This window comes from Camelina sativa, chromosome 16, assembly GCF_000633955.1.
Source record: "Camelina sativa cultivar DH55 chromosome 16, Cs, whole genome shotgun sequence".
NCBI classification, from domain to species: domain Eukaryota; kingdom Viridiplantae; phylum Streptophyta; class Magnoliopsida; order Brassicales; family Brassicaceae; genus Camelina; species Camelina sativa.
In genome coordinates, this window is record NC_025700.1 from 18459296 (window position 1) to 18486520 (window position 27225).

General features: G+C 34.3%; 6 protein-coding genes across 8 annotated transcripts in view; all 6 read right to left on the minus strand.

Moving 5' to 3' along the window:
- LOC104751087 overlaps positions 1–4126 on the minus strand; it is a 6242-nt gene extending 2116 nt beyond the window's left edge. The window contains exons 1-9 of the mRNA XM_010472963.2: positions 3729–4126; positions 3338–3463; positions 3066–3230; positions 2873–2972; positions 2750–2780; positions 2604–2631; positions 2368–2520; positions 680–2279; positions 30–587 (exon numbers count right to left, since the gene is read on the minus strand). Coding sequence (XP_010471265.1) covers positions 30–587; positions 680–2279; positions 2368–2520; positions 2604–2631; positions 2750–2780; positions 2873–2972; positions 3066–3230; positions 3338–3396 — 2694 coding nt within the window. The 5' untranslated portion in view covers positions 3397–3463; positions 3729–4126. The remainder of the gene's footprint in view (positions 1–29; positions 588–679; positions 2280–2367; positions 2521–2603; positions 2632–2749; positions 2781–2872; positions 2973–3065; positions 3231–3337; positions 3464–3728) is intronic.
- On the minus strand, positions 6535–8064 carry LOC104751089 (chaperone protein DnaJ-like). Of its 2 annotated transcripts, none has more exons than XM_019238206.1 (6): positions 7757–8064; positions 7543–7627; positions 7382–7449; positions 7245–7301; positions 6926–7134; positions 6535–6756 (listed from the first exon to the last, which is right to left on the minus strand). In XM_019238206.1, exons 1-5 carry the CDS (start codon positions 7844–7846, stop codon positions 6937–6939), a joined length of 498 nt encoding a protein of 165 aa, XP_019093751.1. In that variant the 5' UTR covers positions 7847–8064; the 3' UTR covers positions 6535–6756; positions 6926–6936. The 2 variants fall into 2 exon arrangements, with proteins under 2 accessions (XP_019093751.1, XP_019093750.1); XM_019238205.1 differs by having other exon boundaries at positions 6535–6760; positions 7757–8063.
- On the minus strand, positions 9535–12433 carry LOC104751091 (probable complex I intermediate-associated protein 30). The gene is made up of 8 exons (XM_010472969.2): positions 12034–12433; positions 11460–11524; positions 11094–11207; positions 10851–10907; positions 10429–10520; positions 10235–10315; positions 10017–10115; positions 9535–9913 (listed from the first exon to the last, which is right to left on the minus strand). Exons 2-8 carry the CDS (start codon positions 11509–11511, stop codon positions 9722–9724), a joined length of 687 nt encoding a protein of 228 aa, XP_010471271.1. The 5' UTR covers positions 11512–11524; positions 12034–12433; the 3' UTR covers positions 9535–9721.
- Positions 13505–14226, minus strand: LOC104751092. The gene has a single exon (XM_010472970.2). It carries the CDS (start codon positions 14030–14032, stop codon positions 13673–13675), a length of 360 nt encoding a protein of 119 aa, XP_010471272.1. The 5' UTR covers positions 14033–14226; the 3' UTR covers positions 13505–13672.
- LOC104751093 (ribosome biogenesis protein MAK21) lies at positions 16652–22385 on the minus strand. The gene is made up of 16 exons (XM_010472971.2): positions 21450–22385; positions 21234–21306; positions 21006–21125; positions 20664–20739; positions 20456–20524; positions 20285–20365; positions 20120–20191; positions 19770–19862; positions 19412–19561; positions 19236–19319; positions 19003–19146; positions 18670–18759; positions 18421–18503; positions 17954–18340; positions 17592–17814; positions 16652–17498 (listed from the first exon to the last, which is right to left on the minus strand). Exons 1-16 carry the CDS (start codon positions 22180–22182, stop codon positions 16830–16832), a joined length of 3147 nt encoding a protein of 1048 aa, XP_010471273.1. The 5' UTR covers positions 22183–22385; the 3' UTR covers positions 16652–16829.
- LOC104751094 (protein TIFY 11B-like) lies at positions 23639–27219 on the minus strand. Of its 2 annotated transcripts, none has more exons than XM_019237587.1 (4): positions 26881–27219; positions 26417–26543; positions 24666–25007; positions 23639–24051 (listed from the first exon to the last, which is right to left on the minus strand). In XM_019237587.1, exons 1-4 carry the CDS (start codon positions 27035–27037, stop codon positions 23910–23912), a joined length of 768 nt encoding a protein of 255 aa, XP_019093132.1. In that variant the 5' UTR covers positions 27038–27219; the 3' UTR covers positions 23639–23909. The 2 variants fall into 2 exon arrangements, with proteins under 2 accessions (XP_019093132.1, XP_019093131.1); XM_019237586.1 differs by lacking the exons at positions 26417–26543; positions 26881–27219 and adding exons at positions 25185–25311; positions 25649–25986.

Here is a 27225-nt window from a genome sequence, read left to right on the forward strand (position 1 = left end):
TCATCATCTCTAACATCATTCTCCAAGACCTCTTCTGCCTCAGCTTCAGGCTCATCATATTCTTCATTTCTTAGACTCTCAGATATATCAGAGTTCACTCTTAGAGAGGCCTTCATATCATCGGAGCAGAGAGTGGAAAATTCTGTGAAGTCTATGCTCCCAGAAGAGCTTTTCCTTAATGATCGAGGTCTTTGGAGAGGTGTATCTTCCTTGAGATTCTTGGTGCGACCACTACTTCTCACCTGTGATCGCATAGTAGTTTTGACAGCTAAAGAAGATGGTTTCGTGTTTTCCTTTATAAGTTCAGAAAAATTTGGAACAGATTGTGCGAGTGACTTGTCTGATCTTCTCCTCCCAGAAGAGGTGTTTGAAACTTTACCTGATGGTTTTGGAACCGATGCTGCAGTTCGCGGGGTAATAGAAGAAGACATATTCCTATTGTTGGGCTGAGGCTTTCTAGCTTGGGAACTCCGAGAAGAAATGTTGCCAACCGATTGTTGTTGTCCACTGGCTGCTTTATCTTTCGCCCGAGGTTTCTGTTCAGAGCAGTCTTCATCTTCTTCGCTCTGAAATGAGTTTATAGGATGCTGCCAAAAAGACAGTCTCATCAATATAACACGTCTTAACAATTCAAGAAACAGAAGAAGAACATTTCGAAGTGGACCTAATGCTAAGGTACCTGGTACTTTTTCGTACTTGACCGAGAATTAAAAGACCTGAATTTCTCTGCACGCTGACGAGTACTTGATAGTGAATCTTGTCTCTCAGACGAAGAAGCAGACAATTTAGCCTTCATCTCAGTCCTACTTTGCTCAAGAGCCTCTTGCATAGACTTCAATTTTGTTTCCTTCTCACCTTTTTTCAAACTCCATTCTTCTCTCAGTTTGGCATCCCTTTTCTTCATATACTTCTCATAAAACTTTCCTTTAGAATCATCCGTAAGACTAAGGTCCGAAAAATTCCTTCGCAATGCATCCCCTCCTTTGTCTTTATCACCAACCAAGGGAGTCATGAGCTTTGAAAGATCACCAGAACCGCCACCAAGAGAAAGCCTTTGGTCTGCAGCCTCTATAGAATGATGAGATGGCTCTGGCTGTGCAACTTGGGTTTCACTTGGCTTACCACGTCTGGAAGAACTTGACTGATCCCCTGGAACTCGGAGTTTATGCTCAGCAAAAAGCTTTTCAAGCTCATTTGCCTTCATTTTCAACTCATCATTAGCCCCCGGATTATCCTTTGACAGTCTTGTCCTCTGTATTTGATCCACCGATGCAGTTGGAAACCTGTTACTGTTAGCTCGAAACTGCCTGCCCTCCCCATCTTCAGGGAATTGTGGTTTCTGAGAAGATACTGGTTGTTCGTCTGATAGAACCACTTCTTTCTTCTTGATTCTGCCAAAAGAAGATCTAGACTGCGGTTGAGAAGCCAAACCCCCCTGAAAACTAGCTTCTATATGGGCTGACCGAGATCGTGCATGGCGAGAAGGAAACATGGCTGATGATTGTGATACATTGTTGGCTTTGAGTTCATAACCCTCCTCTCTCTGTCTGGATTTAGCACCACTCATGACATTCTGAAGCCTACCGACATGACTATCAGTCTGGTTTTGTGAAGCAGAAGAGTCATCTGAATCAATCACTGATCTGGACTGAGCATCAGAAGTTTCTTCAACTCCTGAAACTGAACTCTTTTCAGTAGTGACTCTTCCTCGAGAAGCATCGTCATCACCAACTTTTTCGGAGTCACTCTTCAGCTCATATTTGACCTCATCGCTCTTTTTAAAGCTTTCATTGAAATCAGTTAGACCTGTGGTATGAGGAACAGACGAAGAAGTCGAAGAGGAATTCCCTGGGACACTCTCCAACTTCTTTTCCGATGTCAAATCAATGCTCATGTCACTCACAATATTGCTTCTTCTGAGGACAGGTTTCTCATAGGATGTAAGATCCGAGGAGTGTCTCCTCAGCTCGGTAGATTTAGTAAGAGCTACAGGTTTGGTTCCCACAGCGTTTGAGTTTTCCTTCTGTTTGTTTTCAAAGAGGTTAATCCTATCCTGCACACTGAGTCGTCTTGTGTGTTGGCTGGTCTTAACTGTAGACGTGGTTACATCCAAACTTTCATCACTTTTTTCGTCTTCATTCTTTTTGGTACTTGTAGTAGCCCACTGTTGCATTTGATGTTCTGTTTCATTTGCCGCATTTTGCTTCGGACGCGTACCATCTATTTCGATTAAGTCTGGCCTTTTCTTCCATAGTGAGATATATTTGCTGCATGCTTCGCTGAAAGAAATATTCCAATTAGAAACGAACAACAAAACATGAAAAATGGTTTAGTCAAATGTAAAGTAGAAAACAACAAAAGGCTTACTCCAATTGATGTGCACCAAATTTATAAGCAAACTGTTGGAGTTCGGAAACAGTATGAGGGTTGAAACCGCTAGCTGATGCATGAGAAATGGACATTGTTAAGTCCTTTTTAATAGCTTCAAGTCTTAAGTCTATAGCCCTTAAAAGCTCCTTCCTGAGTATAGAGAAAAAAAACAAGTAATCAATGAAAAACTCTTTAAAACTGTGATAAAGGCAGAAAAAGCAGAAAAGCTTTACTTGGTGGCATCTGCTGCGGCTCCATCATCTGAAACGGAAGAAAATAGGATTCAAATTGATGTTCAAGATCAATGTTCTCCGGAATTGCAAAAAAGAACGAAAAACAAAACCATACAAGTAAGTAACAACAGTGAAAACAAACACACCTGATGCACCAAACTTAGAGTCTTCGCTCCGCTTTAAGAACCAAAGAAGACAACAGAACATTTTAGTAAAGGTCAGTCAAGAATCACAACAAGAAGTTAAGTTTCAAAAATAGTGGTTACAACCTGCGAATATAATGTTCGAGCTGCTTCCAACTGCAACATCTCGGAATAATATGTATTGACCTTTTCCAGAACTTCTGGACTATTAACAAATTGAACAAATCTGAAAGACAAATGTTGGATGAAAACTATTAGTATTCCAAAAAAAAGAAAGGGTGCTAAAAATGAACTTGAATTATCATTTGTTGTAAAAAACCTCTCTAATGTTTTTTTAGTGAACCAAGTGTTGTTGCTTTTCTCAACCTCCAATCTAATAGGTGACGCCTGTGATTCAAGAACTTTTAAATGATTGAGAAAGGATTCAATCAACCCGGAAGCTAGCTTCTCTGTCTGTTCATTACTTGATACAAATAGCTCACATCTGTCAAAAGAAACACACACACACACACACTTACTTCTTTACAAAAATAAAATTAAAAAAAAAAAGTGGAAGAAATGAGGACCACTCTAAGAGAAACATATACTCACCGTGAATGCTTTGGTGACAATTCGAATACCGCATAATCAAGAACCGTATCTGACCTCATTTTTTCACAAAAACCACAGAGATATCACTGAGATTAACTGAAGAATCTCAAATCCATGCCAAGAAACCTGAGATATACAATAATAGAAACTGTTTTAAGTAAAAAAGAAAAGGAATATAAAGGAAGAGAAAACAACACAGCTCATAGAAAACAGAGAAATCGAGGATCTAGTCATCAGACACAGATGCTTCTCAGATCTGATTCCACTACTAAAGTAGACCCAAACATAAAAATCCAAACTTGAAAACAAACACCTTCAGAAATCTACAAAAAAATCATGCAAAAATCCACCACATTCGAGAAATGCAGGGTTTGATCAAAAAAGAACATACCAAGATCCTCCTTGCCGATCCAGCATTGAGCTGGGGACCTTCCAAATCCTCAGTTTTTCTTAGCTTAATCGAAGTTCTAATTCGACACTAGACGTCTTGAAGAAGAAGAAGAAGAAGAAGAAGAAGAAGAAACCCTAAGAATGTTGTCACTTCACTACTGGTTTTGCTCAAAACAAAAATGCAAAAATCTTTCCTTTTTTTTGTTTCTCCCACTTGTCTGTGCTCTTTATAACCAAGCTCAAAACCAACACACTCACTCGCAGACACACACACTCTCTCTGTCTCTCTACGTACAAAAAGACACTGCCTTTAGAGAGAGAAAATATGCGGAGCGTGTTTAGAGACGACACAGAGAGAGAGAGAGAGAGAGAGAGAGTTTCCTTATTCAGACAGCTTCTTTTCCGTCGAATGTCGTCTTCGATTTGGAAAAACAAAAGATACAACCTCGGTGCTGAATTTACCAATATACCCTCAAGATGACAAGATCTTACACCGGTTAAATATCTAAACCGAGACAGCTAAACATTTTAAACACCGAAATCCTCTGTTACTTGTACTAGCTTTTTTACTAAACCGATTTTCTTTCTACTTGATTTAGTGTTGATTATTTGATAACCGATTTGTTACCATTGGGTAGGCATTCTCCCGGTTAATGAGGGTAATCTCGTAATTTAATATGGGTAAGAAGTCAATGCTATACTATAGTCTAGGGGCTCTCCAGCTAAAATAAGTGAACATCAATTTAACAATAAATATTTTTCACTAAGAATAACAATTTTAGAACTTGTTTATTAACTTTTATGAAATAGTGAAAAAAAAATATTAATAAAAGTATCGGTTTTTTAAAATATATTTTTTTGATCAATGACCTCTTCTTCCTTTCAAAATCAAACCCTTCTCGAAGAAGGTAATCTGAAACCGCAGTGTTTTTATGGTATAATCAAGTAAAGATTATAATAATAGTATGGTTCTGAAAAGATTTTGTTGATCAGTTAGGTGAGAAGCAAATGGCGATTACAGTAGTTGCTGGCAATTGTATATACTATTTAGTATTTACCCAATCAAACCCTAACATTAATTCTAAATGTAGCATTAATTTCTATTAGATGTATAAGAAATACTGTACCAAATCTCATTAATTATCTGATTAATTTCGGCAACGAACCTAATGTTTTTGGATGTTTTGAGGGTGGTTGCCAACAATGCCACATGGCCACATCATTGCGTTTGTTATGATTTCTCTTTCCCTCCATTTTTGTTAGTATGATTTAATCAAAATCACCCACATCTTCTTAATTTTGTTTATACTAATATGACACAGATTCCGTACCACCCCAACTTAACTTTTGTGCAACTATATATAGAATTATTTGAGCTGTCTGAACTTACATCAGTACATCATATGAAATATTCAATGTGTGCAAATCAAATTATGTTTTTTCTTGCAAAAGAAATATTTGTTACTGTGGTACTGTTTTCTTATTCATATTGTTAAGAGTTGTGTATGGTTGGTTAGATGCAGAAAACGTTTTTTTAATCTAATCAGAGGTGTCGTTTGTGACCAGAACAAAAACAAAAACTAAGCTTGGACTAAACTAGTAGTAAATCAGCAAAGACACGATGAAACATGAACAATAAAAAAAGTATTAACTTGGTCTTAAGAGCCCATATTTAGGTTTGGATATATTGGACCTTAACGCACTCGACCTAGCTAGCCCATATTTTTGTTACACTAAAAAAGTGTTTTGTCTTTTCTTTTCATTTTAGTCACATACTGATAAATTCAGTATGATGAGGAGCCAAAATCAGTCTGATCCACTCTCTTAAATATGTGAGATTTGTACTCAAATAGTGAAGAGCGATTTTTGATCCAGATATCATGATATGATTTTTTAAAATTAAAGGAAATTGTTAAATATATTGAAAAAAATAGTTTTACATATGATAAGGATAAATATCCAAAAGCCACGCATCTTAATCCGAATTTAATTTCGGATATACCATTTACTTTAAAGGACTATGGAGATCACTAATTCACAACATAAATAATATACTATGTTCATAAATAAACATCAAACAAAACAAACAAATTCATAAATAATTATAAAACTGAATACTGTAACATTATTTCACAGAATCAGAATTGATCCAAACAAATTACCAAAAAAAAGAAACTTTTAGGAACAAAAATAGGCAGCGGTTTTTACAAGTTGAGCAACTTTTATGTCAAATGTAAAGTAATGGACCAGATTCAGTGTAAAGGCCACTAATTATTCTCAACTTGTAATAAGTAATAACTAATAAGAACAAGTTTATGTATTATGTCATCCAACTTGTAATTTTGTTTATCATATAAAGTTATAGTAGTGTGTAACATGATTTTCAGTTTATACACTACTATTTAATTTAAATGATATTTCGTTTTCATAGGGAGAAAAAAACGACTGGCAATCGCAGGTCTAAAGAAGATAGTGAAGATTTGTTATTTACGAGAAAAAAAAAATGACAACTTGTGAGTAGCTTTGCACTTGGTCCTACTTCCAAAAAGTTTATATTCCTCATGGCGAAGAAAGATACTATTTCCAATATTTTAATTTTTCTTATTACAGACTGGATCAAATCAAACTATCACATACGAGAGTTCGTGGAGATTCATAAGTTCTAAAAATATCCAAAATTTCATTATTACAAATATGAATACGAGTATTCTAGCTTTATGGAACGCTAGATTCCTGTCTGTTACTTTTTTTTTTATTGGCTTTTAGGTTTTATTGTCACTTTTCGTATGCATTGTGTTTTAATGTAGTAGACACAAACTCATTCTCTCTCACGAACCTTACATACCTCAAAAATAAGGTTCAAACGACCTAGAAGGTTCAACTTATTGTATACATAACATATCTTAGCAACACGACAACGAAAATTAAATACATCAAGTTCCAACAAACAAACAAAAAATTGAATGTTAATGCTCTACTTTTAAGATCTTCTATTGCCAACTTGGAAATCTCGTCCATGGACCACCCTACTACCTTTATGAAAACATCAATATTATAGTCAACATCGGTTTCATGATAAGTCTGAACATAATTCTACAACATACATTTTCATTTACATGCTTTTTCTGATGTAGTACTATATACAGAAGTTTTAAGAAGAAAAAAAATCAACAAGGATGGGTATATAAACTAAAATACCTTACTAGAACTTATACAACCATAGTTTTGTCACGAGTGTTCATTTTGTTGGGTATATCATTTGATAAATCATCGCTGTGGATCGAAGTAGTAGACGCGCTACTAAATGGCGAATAGGAAGATGAACGAGTTTTGATGAATTGATCATTCACATCATCCTTCAACAATTCTTCAAACAACTCTTCAAATTCCTCTAAGCTTTCGTTCCCCTGTTTCAAATTATGGAAAAATCACAGTCACCATCATTAACATCATCATCATAATAGTAACTAGTACTACTAAGAATTTAGTAATAGTAACGAAGTAATGATATGTTTACCGTAGATTGAGTTTGAGCCATTAGTGTCACCATCTCATTTATGAAATCAGCCATTCCCTACAACGCAATAAAATTTGTATTTATTGTCAGAAAAAAAAAATTAGTAAAAATTCGTTAGTAGCTAAAAGAGAACCTACAGTTTCGTCGTCATCACTATCATACGCACCGACGTCATACAGCAGCCTCTTGTTCGAATCCGACAAAACTGATGTGAACACAGTTTGATTAACAAAACGGTCGGAACAGACCAATAAATCAATCAGACCCGGTTAAAGAGAAAACCGGATGAATAGTTTACCAGAGTAGGCTCGTTGAATGGATTGGAACTTCATCTTGGCTTCGTCTTTCTCAATCTCTTCATGAAACCGATCTGGATGCCATTTCTAAACACACATAAAAAGAAAAAACCAAAATTACTCCACACAAAATGCAAAACCGTATCGCATTCAGACCAGATATTTTCTTGAAAAAGCCAAAAAAGACAAAGAGAGAAAATACTGTGAAAAACCAACCAGAACAAGGTTCTTGTAAGAAAGTTTGAGATCTCCTTGTGTACATTCGTTGTCCAAATTCATAACAGCGTACAAGTCTTCCTTCTCCATTGATGATACTATTATAGGGTGAAATATAATGAAAAGCAGAGATCTTCTTTTGGAGTTTAATGGAAGCAAAGAGAGGGAATATAGATGTGGAAGTTGATGTATGTATAGGTGTTGTGTGGATACGCGTGGACGTGGAAGAAGAGAAGAAGAGAAGAGAAAGTAAAAGAAGCAGTGTGTTTTTTCTTTGATATTTTGGGATCGTGCCTTCTTGTGTTATACTATAATACTATATATATACATATGGGGGTACCAAAGAATAATCGAGAAACTCGCCACTTGAACTAGTTGTTTATGTTTAATCTCGTTTTAGACATCATCTTTTAATAAAACTTTTTTAAGTATTAGTCTTATTTTAGTATTTCTTTCATATCTTCTTAGTGCAACCAATTTTGAACTTAGACGACGTTTTTCCCTAGTGACAAACTAAATGAACGGAATATTATGCAATTTTTTTTAGAAAAATTCTTTTAAATACCATTAAAAAAGTTTTTTTTCTAAAAATACCACATTTTAGTTTTTTTTCCAAAAATACCACAAAATATTTTTTTTTCCAAAATTACCATAAACACAAAAAAAAAATTTAAGGATATAAAATTTTTTTTTTAGGTTTGGGTTGACATATTTAGTTTTAGTGTATAGTTTTTAGGAGTAGGGTTTAATATTTAGAATTTAGGAATTAGTTTTTAGTATTAGAACTTTAGTTCAGTTATGTGGTATTTTTGGAAAAAAATACATTTTAGTGGTATTTTTGGAAAAAAAAACTAAATTGTGGTATTTTTTGAATAAAAGCCTATTTTAGTGTTATTTATGACAATGTGTTCGAAATGTCTTTTTTGAGATACCACTTTTTAAAAATATTTTTTTTGAATATTTTCATTTTAACTCTCCTTTACACAACTATATGTTAAAATAATTTTTAGAATTTTTTTGAAGTTTGGGTTCTCTATTTTATATATATATATTTTTTGATAGGATCTCTATTTTATATTTAAGTTATAGTTTATAGGAGGTAGGGTTTCGTATTTGGGGTTTAGAATTTAGAATTTATAATTTAGTCATTTTATATATTAAAAATAGGTATTTTGAAAATGGATACCATAAAATGAGTAACATAGAAAAAAGGATATTTTTGAAAATCCTCTTTAAAATTACGGATAAAAGTGCTCACTTTTTCTATTTTAAAATATTACAAAAAAATAAGTATCAAGCATATGACTATTGACTAGTTTAGTTTTAGAGGAAGAATGAGAAATTAAAAGCAAAAAACAAAAAAAAAAAGACTTACTTTCACTTCAATTTCTTTTTGACTAATTAGTTTAAACTTTTTAACAAAACATGATACATTTGCTTTTCATTCTTTCGTCTTTTCTTCTATTGTTTATCAACCATATCCCAAAGATTAATCAAGGAAGAAACATTTTTTTCCACCTAATTGTAGACTTATGTATAGTATATATTTGCTTCTAAATTAGTAGAATATTATGCATATCTCTACACTATGATCTTGCTAAAATTCAAATAAGGGATTTTGTATAATGAAACTTACATTAGGTCAAATACATTTGAAAAAGTTTTGTTCAAGAATTAAATTATATAACTTTCTCCCCACTTTAAGGTAAATTAAGCAACTTGCCATCCCATTTGGGACCAAATAGTATATTTTCTTCCTTTCGATTTGAACCAATCAATTTGCTGTAAGTCAATTCATAAGCAGCGTTTTTGGTCTATCAACTTGCTGTAAGTCAATTCATAAGCCTTATTATTGTTCATCAACTTGGATACGGTTTACCCAAATCTTGGTTAAACTAGTCAACCAGAGAACATATTGTATATATTTTAATCGTTTCTCAAATTGTTCATCAGAAAGCTTTTTCTTCATGGCCTTCTCACTGCTTTGATCCAGTCAATTTCTACTCGGAAAGCGCCTGCCCCTGATTTAGCTCCAATGAAACCACCTCCTTGTGCGTTAACTGATAGAGACATACCCACAACACGACTTGGTATCATCTCCATTTCTGCATCTATCACATTTCCTTTCCATGTTGGTAAGTAGCGAGTAAGAGGAACCTGATTAAGAAGAAGAAGAAGAAGAAGAAAATTCATACTTGGGGTTACAACAAAAGCACTTTTGTTACACTGGTTGATTTGTAGAAGACAGTATGAGACTTGCCTTAGCTGTATACCAGTTTCCCTTTGGAGCAAAAACAAAAGCCTGCCATGAGTTATCTTCTGCTTGTCCTGGCGAGTTCACCCAGTTCTCTGTATATATCTGAAATGGAATCGCAGTTTAGTCCTTGAGAAAAAAAAGTTGTGCTCCTTGAACGGTTGAACCCTTGTGTTTCATCTGGAGCAAAAGGACGTGAGTATTGAGCAGAGCATGAGACTCACAGTAGAGATATAGCACCTTCCATCTCCTTTGAGCCTCAGGGCTATGGAATCATACCCGTCGAGATCAATAAAGCCATCAAACTACAGAAATGGAAAGGTGGTTTAGTTAAGTAAGTTGTGCTTTAAACTCACTCAAATCTTTGGTTTGAATTGATGATGTGATGATTAGTAATAAAATAAATATAGAAGCTAACCTTCTTCGACCGCATTCCACAGAAACCACTCCGACTGATATTCCATTTTGAACCTTCGCTCATTTCCGTAGAGAGATTCCCAGAGAAAACACCTTTCAAGGAAAAATCATGATGAGAGTTAGAAACTATGGTGTGCATATCAAGAAATCTCATACTCTCAGCAGAGGTACGTTGTAGAACCCAAACAGCTCAACCAGGGAAATCGTAGATCAAGATTTTTCAAAAGAAAAAAAAAAAGTTTCTCGTTAAAGCATATCCTCATTAACGTTTCTATACCTCCAGTTATGAGCAAATCATCACAATATGTACAACTAATAAAAGCATTGCTGTGTTTCAAGAATCTGCCTTGCACAAACTGGTTGTATCAGACCCAAGCCAAAAAGCAACAGACGGTAAAGCACACTTAATTAAAACATACTAACCAGTGCAATATGATCCATTTGCTCCATCTTTAATTTCCAACGAAGCCGAAGATAATCCTATAAAGTAAAATATCAACACGACAATGAGGAGATCACATGAACAGCTGTTATGCAGTGAATAAATTCAGAATGTTCTCTCATCTCAGTAATTGTTAATATGGGGAAAAAGAAGATATAAAAACAGGCAATAGGTTCTGTAACGTGATGATGAGCAGATGCCTCCAACCTGTGTGCTTTAAGTACCTCCATATTCAGAATCAGAATACAAGTGCCATGTCTTAAGGTCTTCTTTCGAATTGAACTTGAATATACACTTCTCTACAGGAGGTACCCATTCTTCGAGTTCCCACGTTAGAGCTACAGAATGTACATTGTGAAAACATGTTAGAGACTAGCTAAAAGCATGCAAAGCAGAAAGGTGAGAAAAGTTAGTCCCCAGCGAGACTAGTCTTGAAACAAAAATATATACTTTCCAATCAAAAAGCACTTGACTCTGATTACAAACAAGAATTAGTATTCATCATACCAATTATATGGACACCAATAGCAAGAAATTCAATCAGTTTGAACATCGTAAATGAGGCAGCAGAAGAAAAATGGAAAAAGTACCCTTCTTTGTTGCATTCACCGAAGCTTGCCACAATGATCTAAACCGTGACATAGTTGTGAGGTTCCTGGATCAACGAGAACAACACTGACTGGTTAATTACTCCCCCCAAATGAAAATGGAAAATACATTAAGAAACCACAGACTGATATAAGAAGTGATTGCAACTTGAAAGTTCCAACCTTAAATCACAAAATTCTACTCAAAAGAGAGAAATGAAAGATCATCTTTTTGGAAACTCAAGCACAACGCATAACCCAATGATGTATTAATTTACCAATTACTGCAGCTCAATTCGGATACGGAGCTAGGGTCTTTTGAATAATCAAAATGAGAAGAACACATTACTAGATTCCCTGAAAAACCTTACCTTTTCCCATTGAGGCATTTCAACAAACACTTGGAAGACAAGAATTGGTAAAATCAAAGCAACCCATAGGCCAAAACAAGAAAGACCAAAGAATGATCACAGAAACCAAAAAATCAACAGAATTGAATATTATCCTTGAGAATCCACAGGAAATTGCACAAACAAATACAAATCATCAAGACAAAAGGATGAGTTTTGGTTTTCACCTGCTGAAAGCTTTCAGAGAGTTTTCCTAAATGAAACTCTCTTATTAGAGAGTCTTTTTGCTAATCCGTTTTTATTGCTGAGACCTTCTCTTTAATTTAGAGTGTTTGACACACTGTATACAAAGTTTGGTGCTTTAATCATGTGATGGGATGTGGAACATAAATAAATGAAACATATCAAATACAAGAGTCCATCGGTAGATCATCATCTCTAGACTCTTTTATCCCCTAGTTAACCCTGGTTGTTTCTGCCACACCAAACGTTGTCGGTTCATAACTTCCATCACCTTGCACGGCCCACTAAGACACAACACCTGAGTTCCAATCCAATTTCTTCTAATAATCAACGTTGAAATATGCAAAACCCATAACAATTAATATTATTAGCTACCAACCGAATTTATAAAACACCTATATAAATATACTAGTATTATAGTACTACTACTATATAGGAGAGAGATGTAATGTAATGTAATGAAGAAGACAGAAGTAGAAGAAGAAGAAGTCCCATGAAGTTTGCGGAAAGGACACACCGAGTGACTTGTCAATCATTAGCGTGTCGGAATCAATTAAGAAGCTTAATTAAAACTTGACCAAGAAACTTCTCTTCACTTTGATTACTCTTTATTTATATAATGATTAGAGCTTATAGAATGATTAGAGAGCTTCCTCGTCGTACTTAAAACTTAATAAATTTAATTTGTGGTCTAACTAATTTATAAAGTCCTCTTCTCGCGTCCCTTTCGTCACCACCTCGGAAATTAATGTATCTATAAATGTATATAATGCACATACACGATAATATTGGTAAGCAATGCCAATTAGTACTAATTATAAATTTATTATGTCGACTAATTTAATCTCGTGAGCTTTTAATTTATTTATTTTGTATGGCTGAAAGTTTAGGAATATTTGGAAATAAATAACTTATATAATATCTGCAAGTAGAAAGAAGGGTAGGGTCATGAAATTGGGACCAGGTCACCAACGCGTCATGAGAGCGACCCATTAATTTAAGTTTGCATTGTATTTTTCTATTTTTATACGCCGAAAAAAAAAACTGTATTTGAAATTGACACCATACACAAATGATACGCACAAAAACACCATGAATATTTGATGATATAAATCATTGCTAGTCATATTTTGTTTTATAGATAAATCAAAGAGAAAATGAATTTGGAGTCATCATATTCTTTTATTTGTTTAATTGGAACTAAAGCCATTTCGAACATCATCAAAGGCCTTCTTTATTATGTCATGAGACTCATGACTCATATATAGAGAAAGATACGTTACAAAAATAGAAACAATAAGTTACAAAACCGCCACATTATAATATATATATATATATAAACAAAACTAACCAGAACACTAAGTTTGGTTTTCTAGAAATTGCTGAAATTTATTTATTTTGTTCTTAATCAAGAAAATTATTCTTTGTTGGTTTAAGAAACTACATATGCTCATCATCGTAAAATGCTCAGAAAAACAGAAGCAAATGATGGTTTAAGAGATCATGTTTGGATCACACACCGCATCGAATCAAAATACAAATTATCAGCAACAACAAAACAAGAACAAAAAAAAAAGTAATATATATTATACGAAATAAATGTATAAAATCAATCGGTCCATGTCAATAAGTATAGAACTCAGCCAACTCTTCAACGGATCCTCCTTCTTGACCAGACTTGAGCATCCACAACAAGTGCTCGAACAAAACGACTTCACAAGCTACAACAATCTCACGATCTTGCTCGACGGATGATCTAGAAGATCGATCTACGAGTTCTTGAAAGAGTGGATGAGAGATGATGTCTGGTCTAAGCATGTAAGGTCTTCGTGTCTGACCAACATAAACCACATGGAGATTGCTGTCCTCTGAGAGCTCGTCGGAAACAGCGGCTGACGAGGTTGAGTGGTGGTGGTTCTTGGCGAAAGAAGGCCATTTCTTCATCGCCGACTTGAGCTTTGTCAGCTTCCCGACTTTGGCCATTGCTAAATTGATGCTGAACTGTTTCTTGGATTTGGAACAAGAGAGAGTTGTTGAAACTAGCTAGGGTTTATAGGGTTTATGAGGAGATTTTATATGTGGTTGATGATGTGAGTGTGTGTGTGGGGATCAAAAAAATTATTGGATGAAGAAGAAGAATGTTTGAGAGATGTTCTTGGGAGGAAATAACGAGGAAGGTTCGTGTATATATATATCGAGTGAGATAGAGAGAGACGACGTATAGGTGCATGACCCACCGATTGATGCATAACAGCTAAGAGAGATGAGGACATAAATGGCAAAACTAGTATCGTCTTTGCCCATTGTTTTTTCCTTTTTTTTTTGAATCTTGTTATTAATTTACAAATAAAATTTGTAATAATTTTAATTTTGAAATAAAATTTTGCCATATTCATAAAACTATTTACATATATTGTTTTACATTTTTCAAATATTGAAGATGGAAATGATAATATAGTACGTAACTACGAGACACAATACAATTCAGTTTACTGTAAAAAAAAATATTTGATTAGTAACCGTATTTGGACCATATATTAGCCGTATTTGGACCATATGCATGCATATACTGAATAATTTCATCGTGTAACTATCGACCATTTTTAGACGCTAACCCAAGCAATTTTCAAAAAAATCAATTAATCGAGATTAATTTAACAAAAACTATATATATACACAAAATATTATACTTTTTTTATATATATATATACACTTTGATAAGGTCTATATTATATTTTCTTGCATGTAACAGTTTATTTCGTCTACGTATGTCATAACACCATAAATCCAATTTTGAAAATCCTTAAATAAACATTAATATTTATTGAATAAGGTTTTTTTAATAAGTAATCCTATAATGTATTCATATATATATAACATATATAGATATAAAATGTTTAGATATATACGTATGTGCGGTGTGAGATGTGTAGGCGACCTCTTATTGCGTGTTGTTGTCTAATGATCGGACAAAGAGTGATGTTTTTAGATAACGATTACATCTTGTCCACAATTTTGTTCAATATTACCCGATAATGCTAATTTTTTGTCGTTCATATATACAAAATAACAAATATGGTCTTCATGACTTCCCATCTGTCGACTAATTTTTGTTTTCTAAATTCATTCGTATAACATCAATTTATTATATCTTAATTTACAAAACCGTTCGATCAAATTAATGAAGATTCGAAAACCCATATAAACTAATTTGACAGTATTTGAGGATAAAATAGGTTCTAGACATATTATGTTTATTTGTTTTGTTTTTTTTTACAAAATATGTAGTCTTTTTAGTTAGCCTTTTCAATATATCAAAGATATTGCTCATTTTTTTTTGAATAAAGTTAGTTTGGCATTTCCAAGAAATTAGGTGGAGAAGACCTTACTGTCTGTCTTTTTATGGAACAAAAAAAAATTGGGGATGGTAAGCTAATCATTTAAGGAATTTTAGTTGATACTTCTTTTTATAAATTGTCGAACATAATACTTGGTTATGGCAAAGGTAATCAAATAGTAAAATAGTAGTCACTCATCAATCATCATTATGATATTAGATAACTATCCAATGTCTTATCTTAATAAACTTATGTACGTATGCATCTAGACATAATCAAGAGTTGGGAAAATGAAAATGACACAAGCACATATATGCGTATATGCGTGTGCATATATAGACTGGAATGATCACACGAACCGAACCAGACAAGCAATCTGAATTTTGGAATACTAATTACTTCTGATTCGTAATCATTGTATTGATTTGCTTAAATCGTGTTATGCTATTCTAATTATATAAAAAGTAGCAAGATGTATTACACAATATTCTAAGGATAATACTTTTTGTGTTAGTGATTTAAAAGTATTAGTAAAAAGGTTAGGAACTTATTTAAGTGAAAATATAGATTATATGTATTAGAAACTAGCTAGAGTGTAAAACTAAAGTAGAGACAAGCCAGTTGGGATGGTGTTGTTCATGTAAGTGCGCGACAATTGTGCAACTAATCTACTTTAATTTTCGACTTTGTATAACCTATAATAATACGTACTTGTATTTCATGCATTTGATACTTCGTAATAAATCATTGTTTTCTATTTTTCTTAATGTACTCTGTCTATAAATGGCTAGCGTAGTAGTTGTAAACGTGTAATTGTTGCCGGATGTAATACATATATTATGATACATTTTATCTTTGTAGTCGTAATTAATTTATATTCGTTTAAAAATTATTAGTGGTCTACTTGGTTTATATTGTTTTGACCTGATCCATTTATGGATTTGCAAATGTTTCAAAATATTGTACATCTTTTTCTATAATGGGTTTAGGTTTAGATATGTTCTTTTAAAAGTAAGATTTCTAAGGTTCGGTTATCCCCAAAAAAAGTAAGATTTTTAAGGTAACATAAGAACTAAGCATGTCTTAATCATATCACTCAATTAAAGATCTAAGATGATTTTACTAACCACCAAATTACAACTAAATCAACTTGGATTCTCACGCCTGTTATGATAGTGTGATACCATCACATCACTGTGTCCAATATTTGTATTTAACTGTAAATAAAAAATACTCAAAAAGCATCGTGATATTTGAACAATAATTTCAAGTCTCAACTCAAGTGATTAAATTAAAACATAATCGTACAATATTTGTTTTTCAGAAAAAAAGGCCACAAAAATATAGGAGTAAATTATCTCCAGCGTTTCAGTATAACACTCGCAAGCACAAGGAGCCTGGCGTAACACTCAAACAAGTCTTGCTTCTTACTTTAAACTTTTTTACTCTGATGCACAAGGAGTCTTCTTCTTTTTCTTCTTCTTTGTGGGCTCTGATGCTACTTTCCTTTTAGACTTCGAATCATCCTTCTCGTCTTGGTCTATCAAATGCTCGTATTCTTCAAGACTCGCAAATGGAGATTTCCGTTTTCTTTTCTCTTGCTTTTTCTTCTTACCACGACCATCATCACCATCACTATCATCATTATCACCACTATCATCAACATCGTCTTCAACATCTTCTTCACCATCAAGCATGTCCATGTCCATATCTGAGTCCATCTCTGCATCACTCACATCAGCCACAAGCTCTTCCTCATCGACTCCTGCTACTCTATCGAGATCATCATAATCATACTCACTGCCCTCTTCTTCCACAGCATTATCATCAACATCATCCAACATATTCTCAATCTCATCATTGTCACTCTCATCACCACCATCGAGTTCAACATCACTACCATAGTTTTCTCCACCATCACCGTCATTCACATCGTAAAGTTCTTCGGCAGCTTCTTCTTCGGGTAGCTTCTTCTTCTTCTTTCTCTTTGATTGTTTCGTACTGTTCATCTTGTTCACATAGAACTTGTGGAAGACTAGATCTTCAGGGGCCACGTCTCCTTCTTCTAACGAGAGAATCTCAGCTCCAATCACACGGTTTGACATGTCAAGCTGTACATGCAAAGAAAAAGAAGAACTGTTACAGGTGAAAGTAGATAACAAAATGGTTTACAGCTCTAGTTGTTGGAAGCTTGAGCTTTTTACCTTCTTGGAAGGTTCGATCTGGGAGCCACCATGCCAAGTGTTTTGCTTTGCTTTCTTCTCCATGAATTTATCCAAGAAAGCACTGAGAGATAAATCGATCAACGGGTTTCCGTTGTAAATAATATTTGTTCCTGAGAGAAGGGTTCCGGCCATTGTAGCAACCGAGGGGTGAGCATGTTTTGAAAGAACCACCAACTCCCACCAACTCGCACGGTCTGCGTTACTGTTAATTTGAGATCAAGGATTCAGTTCCAACCAAGAAGGCTTAAAATATTATCGTTGTTCCACGCATAGCTTGTCAGAAATATATTTAGGACAAAAGCAGTATACTTAAGCTTCCATGAAAGATGAAATTAACTGACCAGTAAGAAGGTTCTCTATGACGAGGATCATATCCTCCAGGAAGAAAACTTGATTTCTTTGGTGGTTGGCTTCTTTTTTCCATGTCATTAGAAACCTCCATGGTTTTTTGAAGCTCATGGGGAGTTTCTTCTATAAACAGCTCTTCAGAATCATCAGAAGCATAATCATCCTCTTCATCAGATTGCCTGGCTGCCAAAGCCTCTTCGTCATCTGAAGAAGAATCACCATCTCTACCTGTAATTTCACCACCATCATGATCAACTTGAACATTACTCTTGTCATTCTCTGCTACATTAATGGGAACAATATCATCTCCCTCTATCACATCCTCAAAATGTTCTACATCTTCTTCTTCCTCAACTGATTCACTCTGGACCACCATCTTCCTGCAAGGTATATATACGGACCATTGTATCACCAGATAAAAGCCATGGCATATATGGTTAACAGAACAAAAAATGCTTACCATAGAGGTGGTCTTGCTTTTAACACTTCAGACAAAAGGAAAAGGCATGCACAGGCATACTGTGGTGGCTGTTGAAGTGCAACCTATTCAAATATTTAAGAGTAAACTTTAGAGATAACGGAAAAAAGTTTGTATACAGAGTGTGTCAACACGAATAATTAATATAACAAAATAATCAAGATTTCGGTATAGGACGAATGATATTAATATTGTCACTGAAACCATAAATTACTTGTTCATGTTACCAACCTGCAAGATTCTTTTGGCGAAGGCAGCCACACGCTTCACATTTATATCATTTTTCATGGCTCTGAGAAGAAGTCCAATAAACATTTCAGCCTGAAAATTAGGAATGAAAAATTATTAAACAGGGTTATGAAGAAAAGCCTATGGCGCATGCCAGGGGAAGATACATAAGTGTTTTTATCACAAGATTAAAAATGTATGAAATGTGAATACGCTAACACTCTGCAACTAATTTTGGGATCTACCAAATTGTAAGGGTGATAATCCATTCATAAACTAAGAATAATCTGACGTGATGGAAACACAGATATACAGAAGCTTCAAAATCTAACTTGCCTTAGAAGAGTTCATTGCAGAGGGAAGTAGAAGTTTCGAGTACAAAGCACGGTAAAACCTGTCACTGACAATCTTATTCTTGGATGAGATCTTGTCAAGAAGCATAAGTGATTGAACTCCCACATTGAAATTCTTCGAGTGTACCTAGATGCATTCAAGATCCCATTTGCTTTATTAATTTTCTGGTTGCAACAAATGAAACGAAAGTTATACGATGAAACTTTAGGAGTTACCAGTTTAAAAAGCACCGGCGTCTGAGATTCAATAATATCATCGGCCTCGTCGGTGGAAACATATGGAAAAGCTCTGTTAACTCCCTGCAATAACAGAATAAGCTATAAGTTGAGATCTATAAAGTCTCAATGCTATAAAAATATCATGTATGCAAAAATAAAACATCCGGACTAACAGTTAGTAAAGCTGATAAAATCCTGGAATCCAATTCAACAGGTGAATCAGATGGTGTCTCTTGTTTAGTGTCCTTTGGGTTGGCATTTTTCTTATTAGCGACTCCTTTATCATCTCCGCCTTGTTTTCTAGTTGCTTCAGTGGTTAAAACCTACAAGAATGCAAAAACACTCCTGTATCTCAGATTTGAGTTTCCAACGGGTGAAATAATTGATGTTATGACTTATGATTACACCCAAAAGAAAACTTTTAAGGGCTGTAGAAGTCTCTGAGAAGGTAAAAATGGAGGCAAAACATTTAAGATCACAAGAAAATGTTTGATTTCTCACTTATTTAGAAGTTAGATGCCAGTTCTATACCTTGAATAGGGCAAAATATACATCAATTAGGCGTTTTGCCACCTTTGGATCATCTCCTTTGTGGCTCAATCGAATCTGACTCAAAAAGTTAACCTGTGAAGTTTACAAAGGTTAATAAGCATGGTTTAAGAAAAGCTACTAGTGGATAAACTTTATACTACTCTTCTTCTGTAAAGTCTCAGTAAAAATGTTTCCCATTCAGATCAAAAGGACTTAAATATTAAACTTCAGATTGTGATAACCATAAACCAGTTTACAGAGATGAATAAGAAAACGAAGAAAAATGGTTATCGTGAACCTTAGTAGAGTAGAATAGTGGAACAGGATAAACAGTAAATAAAACGACATACCCCATGATATTTTGCACGCAACCCAAGATGAGGTCGGAAGAGAAAGGAGTCAACTTCATCAATCACCACAGCCTGCAAAAATTACTATATAGTTAAGCCAAAGAGAAGAGGCCAAACAAAAAATCAATAAGTAACCAAATACTGAAACAGGTTGAACAGCCGCACCTTCATATTAGGATGATCAGCCAAAAGATTTGTTAGGTGATAATCAGCATTAGATGCACTCTTGTTTTGAGGATCCCCCAACTGTGTAAAGTAATCCACAGAACAGTTAAAGGGGGCACAGCTGGAAAAAAAATTAGAATACAAATATTTGAAAGTCACAATTGACAATACCTTGTTCACCAATGACACTAGCAATTTCCGCTCTTGTTCTGATTTGCTTGTCAACATGAAAAATATCGTCTGAACCAAAAAGAAAAAAAAATACTTAAACATCGATAGTACTTAAATGTCTATTATGATAGCTCATCAAGAATCTTACAAAACCTGGAGACCAATGCTGCTAAATAAGCTAGGGGTGCAGAGTGGTGATAGGATATACCTTTAAAGCCTTGTCTTTAAGCTCTGGGAGCATATCTTTAGATGATTCATCAAGGGCGTTGACAAATCGCTCATACCTACAAATCAGCATCGTAAGCTAATTAACTGACACATCGATCCTCTTGAACCCATAGAAGATACAGATCTTGGAAAAACGATAAACACACATCCCTCGTGGCCTGATTTAAACTAACTACTTTTTGAAAAGCTTTTGGGATGTATATGCTATCTGACAATGTTCTATACTTTTTTACTTGTCTGATGAGGCCATCAAAGAAGCCTAAGAAACCAACTTGATGGAGTAACTACAACAACTAGAAGCAAAATGATAAGTTTTCTTTACCTCTGTTTCAAGCATTCCTCCCAGTACCAAAACAGCAAAAGCGAGTAACCATCCTTATTTTCCGGAATGCTGTTTAAGGGTCGTTGTAAAAGTGTCTTCAGCTTGCGATCAGGTAATAACCTGGAGAAGAAAAAAAGCTCAGTTAATTAGCAAAAAAAAAAATCAAGGGTGACATAAATTTGGACACATAAAACTTGATAGCAAAGTATGAGAGTAAGACATATGTGCCTGATCAAAATTTCTGACAGAGCCTTAAGACCCCTAAATGCAAATCTTTTTCCAACCTTTGAAGTCACCATTCCTGCAATGAACAGAGACATCAACAAAATGCTTCAGATGATTTCACATCCAAAACAAATAGAAACTAAATGAACCTAGAAAAGACTCGTTTTCATTCAATATTAAGATCAGAGTTTTTATTGGAAACACACACAAGAAACATACCCAATAAGGCATCAAGAGACCTCATATTTGCAATGGGATTCTCTCCAACCATAATCTCAAAGGCAGTGATTTTATCAGCAACTGTCCCTGACTTTTGAGCAGACATCACCATCTTCATATCTCCACCTTTTCCTTTCGAAGTTACAAAGTCCTCTGCGTATTGCCACATCAACCTCTCTCCTAATTCTCTCTTCTTCTCCACCACACCATTAAAATCCTCCTTATTCGCCACCGCCACTTTACTACGGCCACCAAAGACCTTCTCCTCCAGCTCCGCCGCATCATTGTACCATTCAGAGCTCAATAAACTCGCTTTCACCAATGGCAACTTAGGCAAACCCTTGAATTCATCGAAACGTTTGGCCTTAACCCCAGTAGTATCATCCTCAATAGATAAAAATCCAGGCTTTGGCTTCGGCTGTATGGTTTGTTTCGCCGCCGCATCTTTGTTTGGATTCTTGCCCTTTTCATTTCCAGTGTTCGATTTAGGGTTCCTTGTTGTTGTATCTCCTCCTTCTTCTTCTTTAGCCTTAATATGATCGGCGGAAGCGTCCTTCTTAGGTTTTCTCTTTCTCTGGGATTTGGGTTTAAGAGGCTTTCTGAAATCAGTGTCGTTGAAACCTGAAGAAGGAAGAGATGAAGCTAAACCAATAGACGAAGCGAACGATGCGATGTCGGATGTGAGTAGACTCAAGTCCTGAGATGATTTACTCAATGGCTTTGTCTTTGACATTGTTGTTGGTTTTTTCAATCAAAGCATATGAAGAGGGGTTCTGAGAGATTGCACCAGCAAAATTAGGTTTGATTCAAATCTCTGTGCTTTTGAGATTAGAGAAAGAGAACTTCAAAGTGGTTTTTTTGGGGTTCTTCTACAAAAAGCTTTTTGCTAGGGTTTTAGAAAACGGCACGAGAGAGAGAGCAGCAGACACAGAGAATGGCAAAAGTGTAATTTAATAAATACAGAGAATGGCAAAAGAAATTTAATAAATTATACTGGATTAAGACAGGGGCAAAACAGTCTTAACACCCAAATCTCTCTAATTTGTCTCCGTGTTAAGTTCTTTCAGAAACAAAAAACAATGGTTGGGGAAGTTGGGTTCGTGAGACTGCCCCAGCCCAATAGCTTATGTATACATGATACAATAAGAACCAGGATTTCACCTGCAATACACCAGGCACTAAAATATAAATTATTATATTTTAAATAATAATTTATAATATATTTAGTTTTCAAATTCTTAGTTAGTTAACTTTTATTTAATTAATTTATAATTTTGTTTAGAATGTTTTTTCTTCTTCTTACGTTTTATACAATTTAGAACCTAATTACATTATATTTGTTATTAGATAGAATATAAAATTTTAAAATAATTACTTTTGTTTTCTATAATTATACAGAGGTATATGGCTATATGGTAAGTTAGTGTATACTTTTATGTGTATGCAATTTTTTTATTTTTTGAAATATTAAGAAGTATGTGTAATATTTTGTAGTTCATATACTAAATAATTTATAAGTTAATTTACCAAACTATGACTACAAATCTGTAGTATATGAAATAAAATAATAGTTTTAGTGTTGGTTCTATAGTCTAAACCCGCCAACATGTTTAAAGATTTTTAATCTGTAAAAACTCATCATACGAAATCCGTGAAAGTAAAAAATATTATGTGAGGTTAAAAGCCACTTTTTATCAAATCAATTTTTCAAAAGTTTATCAAGTAAAGAACAATATTTGGGTTCACGGGTTAATATTCACGAGTTTACTTATAGGCATAAACTTCTTCATTCACGTTCTTATAAAATAAGAAAATAACATATGTATACATTTGCAATTATGTTTGTTACCTTTTAAAACATTTAGTTTCTATTAAAAAAAATTGAATATAAGTAAAGTTAATTTGTTTATTAAATTAATTATTTAATGATAATGGCATAGTTGTAAATAGATTCTAATTTTTAGCATTTATTTGCTAAATGTGTTGTATATATAGATACTATATTTTGACAGAAACATTCAGAAATTGCTTTGGTTCACTACGCAACCAAGCAATTGATGCATATGATTATGATGATGGCAATATGGCGTGGGGGTCCGTGTCTGGTTTGTCACTCGTCTTCCTGACAACTCTTCTTAGAAATCAGCTTTTCTGTTTCTAATTTCAAACATTTTAGCTATATAACGTCATTGTAAAACAATTTTTTTTGGATTTTAAATAAATTTTACATTCAATTTAAGATATATGAAAATAATACTAGCTACGTAAATACACTATAAATCACTCAGATTGGTCAAAAGTATGGAATGATATATATATAAGTATATTTGGCTTCAAATCCTAAATAAGTGAAACTAAAAACATGATGAACTCGTCACTTTCATATCCCCTATAGCTTGAGTTGAAGATCTTTCGAACACTATCCTTCCTTTTTTGTCAACCACCATCGGCATATGATGATTAATTATGTGCCTTCGGTTTTGGAGGCGTTGCAAAGTGTCGTGAGGATTGGCCTGCCTTTATTGATGGACTGACCATCTCTGGCTTGGGAGGAAGATGGCTACCGTTTTGGTTCACTTGATATGGAGCTCTAGCCACAGCCCTGTTATTCAAAACGTATACTTTAACTTGTAAATTATATAGCTCTTACAGAAATATTGAAGCATCATCAAAATTAAAATTAAACAAATTAATTTGATCGTGGAATCTATTATTAATACTTCTTCTTTTTTGACAATACTATATACTACTTCTTTACTGGTTTTATACATAGTTTAAGAATAACAAATTAGAGCCGTCATTATGCTTGGTCTTCATAAACAAACTAGATATTGACTTACAAAGAGTTTTTAATTAGTGTTTCTTTACCTAGAAATTTCCTGATATCTTTACTAATAAAAAATTCTTCAAACAATAAGGACTAGCCAGAACGAGAAAAAAAAAAGTCACCTGTCAACACAAAATGATTAACTCATATTTCTTATATATTACTCTATGTCTCATCTCAAATCAAAAGTATTTGGTGACAAGTTCCTGATAAGATATGGGATTCCTTGAACAAAGCGTTGAATCATCACTCTTCTAATAAGTTGAGCTAATCCTATTTAGGTTAATTGTACATATTAAGTTTAATTAGACTCATATATATTCGATATTATGACCAATTCATGTAACCAAAAAGAGAAAAAAAAAAAACAGATTCCAAGTTTAGTTTACCTGTCTTTTCGTTTAGCAAAGAAACGATGAAGAGAAGCTCTTCTTGCAATGCGTTCCACACCCTGATGTTGCTGCTGCTCTGTTTGTTGATCTTCATTGTTCCCTGAACTAGTTGGTTCATTCAGATCAGGTATGATCACATTGCTTTTGCTGCTGATGCTAATGTCCATGTCCAGATTCATCTGAGTGTTCTTCGATTTCGATTCAACATGAGCAACATGATTCGCTGCTTTCGCTGCTACTTGCATTATCTCCTTTGCTTTGTCTTCAGGGAACTCGTTAAAAACCATTACTTTCCCTCCGAAGAATATGGTCAGCTGTGAATTACCAGGCTCCAGTTCACTGAAATCAAAAATCAAACCCGTTTGTATTGTACATTAGTCAAAACTTCACTTCACACATCTATAACCGGTTTTAACCGGTACTCCTTGCGACAAAATGTAATAAAGATTGAACATGAATAACTCATATCTAACCGAAATCTGGAAAAGGTACATATAAGTTGTATGTGTACGGTACCTGAGATCAATTATATCTATGGCTTTGCCTCCAGAAGAAGTAGAGGCTTCACCATTAGAAACCTTCTGAATCAAATCGAAGGATCTGGTTCCTGAGGTTTCTGCCTTCTTAATCACATCTTGTTGACCTAAACCAAACCAATTAAACTAAACGATTAAAACTCTCACAATTTTTTACTACCAAGGTAAAATTACAGTTTTTTAAACATTTTCTTAAACAGTCTAAAAGAATCTATCATGCTCAAGATTAGAGGGACAAAAAAATATTTGGGTATCAATTATTATTTAATCTACAGAGCAGTTCTAGCACAGGACTAAAAATCTCATACCCCTATGCTATATAATCAAGAATCACAAACCCCTATGTTGAATAATCAAGGATCAGAGATTTCTAAAACTTTGGTCTTCATGGGCGGCGGCAATTGAAGTAAAAGTAAAAGGAGAGACATATAATAAAAAAAATACCTTTGAGATCGAAGTTTCCGGCGAGCTCAAGATCGGATTTTCGAGCCAAACCGATATTTATATTCCCAAAACTTCCCTTTTCCTTCAAGTAACGGCTGAGCAAACTACACCTCTGAGAAAAGTTGGACTTCTCCGGCGCTTGTCCGGTCGACGACATACTTATGATTGATATTACAAACACAAAAAAAAATCAAAGAAGATTCTGCGTATGAGTTACACGTAAAAAAAAAAGATGGAGAGGATTACAAAAAATAAAAAAGTATAGAATGTCTTGTTTTGCTCATGTGTAAGTTATATAATAAAATCACAAATCCATGATAGCCAATAGGTTTCTGTGGCTTTAACATCTCCCGAATAAATAAAGAAAACATATAACGTGTTTTTAACTTATTTATTTATTTATTGTTTATATAAATCTAGTAACTGACAGTGATAGGTGTCCAATAAAGAAAAACGTAAATCGTCACAAGTTTGTTTTTCTTAATTATTATACACCTAAACGTACATGCCATATCTCTCGAGTCTCGACTAGCACAGTTTATTAGAGATTTACCATGGTCCAANAGCTGTGAATTACCAGGCTCCAGTTCACTGAAATCAAAAATCAAACCCGTTTGTATTGTACATTAGTCAAAACTTCACTTCACACATCTATAACCGGTTTTAACCGGTACTCCTTGCGACAAAATGTAATAAAGATTGAACATGAATAACTCATATCTAACCGAAATCTGGAAAAGGTACATATAAGTTGTATGTGTACGGTACCTGAGATCAATTATATCTATGGCTTTGCCTCCAGAAGAAGTAGAGGCTTCACCATTAGAAACCTTCTGAATCAAATCGAAGGATCTGGTTCCTGAGGTTTCTGCCTTCTTAATCACATCTTGTTGACCTAAACCAAACCAATTAAACTAAACGATTAAAACTCTCACAATTTTTTACTACCAAGGTAAAATTACAGTTTTTTAAACATTTTCTTAAACAGTCTAAAAGAATCTATCATGCTCAAGATTAGAGGGACAAAAAAATATTTGGGTATCAATTATTATTTAATCTACAGAGCAGTTCTAGCACAGGACTAAAAATCTCATACCCCTATGCTATATAATCAAGAATCACAAACCCCTATGTTGAATAATCAAGGATCAGAGATTTCTAAAACTTTGGTCTTCATGGGCGGCGGCAATTGAAGTAAAAGTAAAAGGAGAGACATATAATAAAAAAAATACCTTTGAGATCGAAGTTTCCGGCGAGCTCAAGATCGGATTTTCGAGCCAAACCGATATTTATATTCCCAAAACTTCCCTTTTCCTTCAAGTAACGGCTGAGCAAACTACACCTCTGAGAAAAGTTGGACTTCTCCGGCGCTTGTCCGGTCGACGACATACTTATGATTGATATTACAAACACAAAAAAAAATCAAAGAAGATTCTGCGTATGAGTTACACGTAAAAAAAAAAGATGGAGAGGATTACAAAAAATAAAAAAGTATAGAATGTCTTGTTTTGCTCATGTGTAAGTTATATAATAAAATCACAAATCCATGATAGCCAATAGGTTTCTGTGGCTTTAAC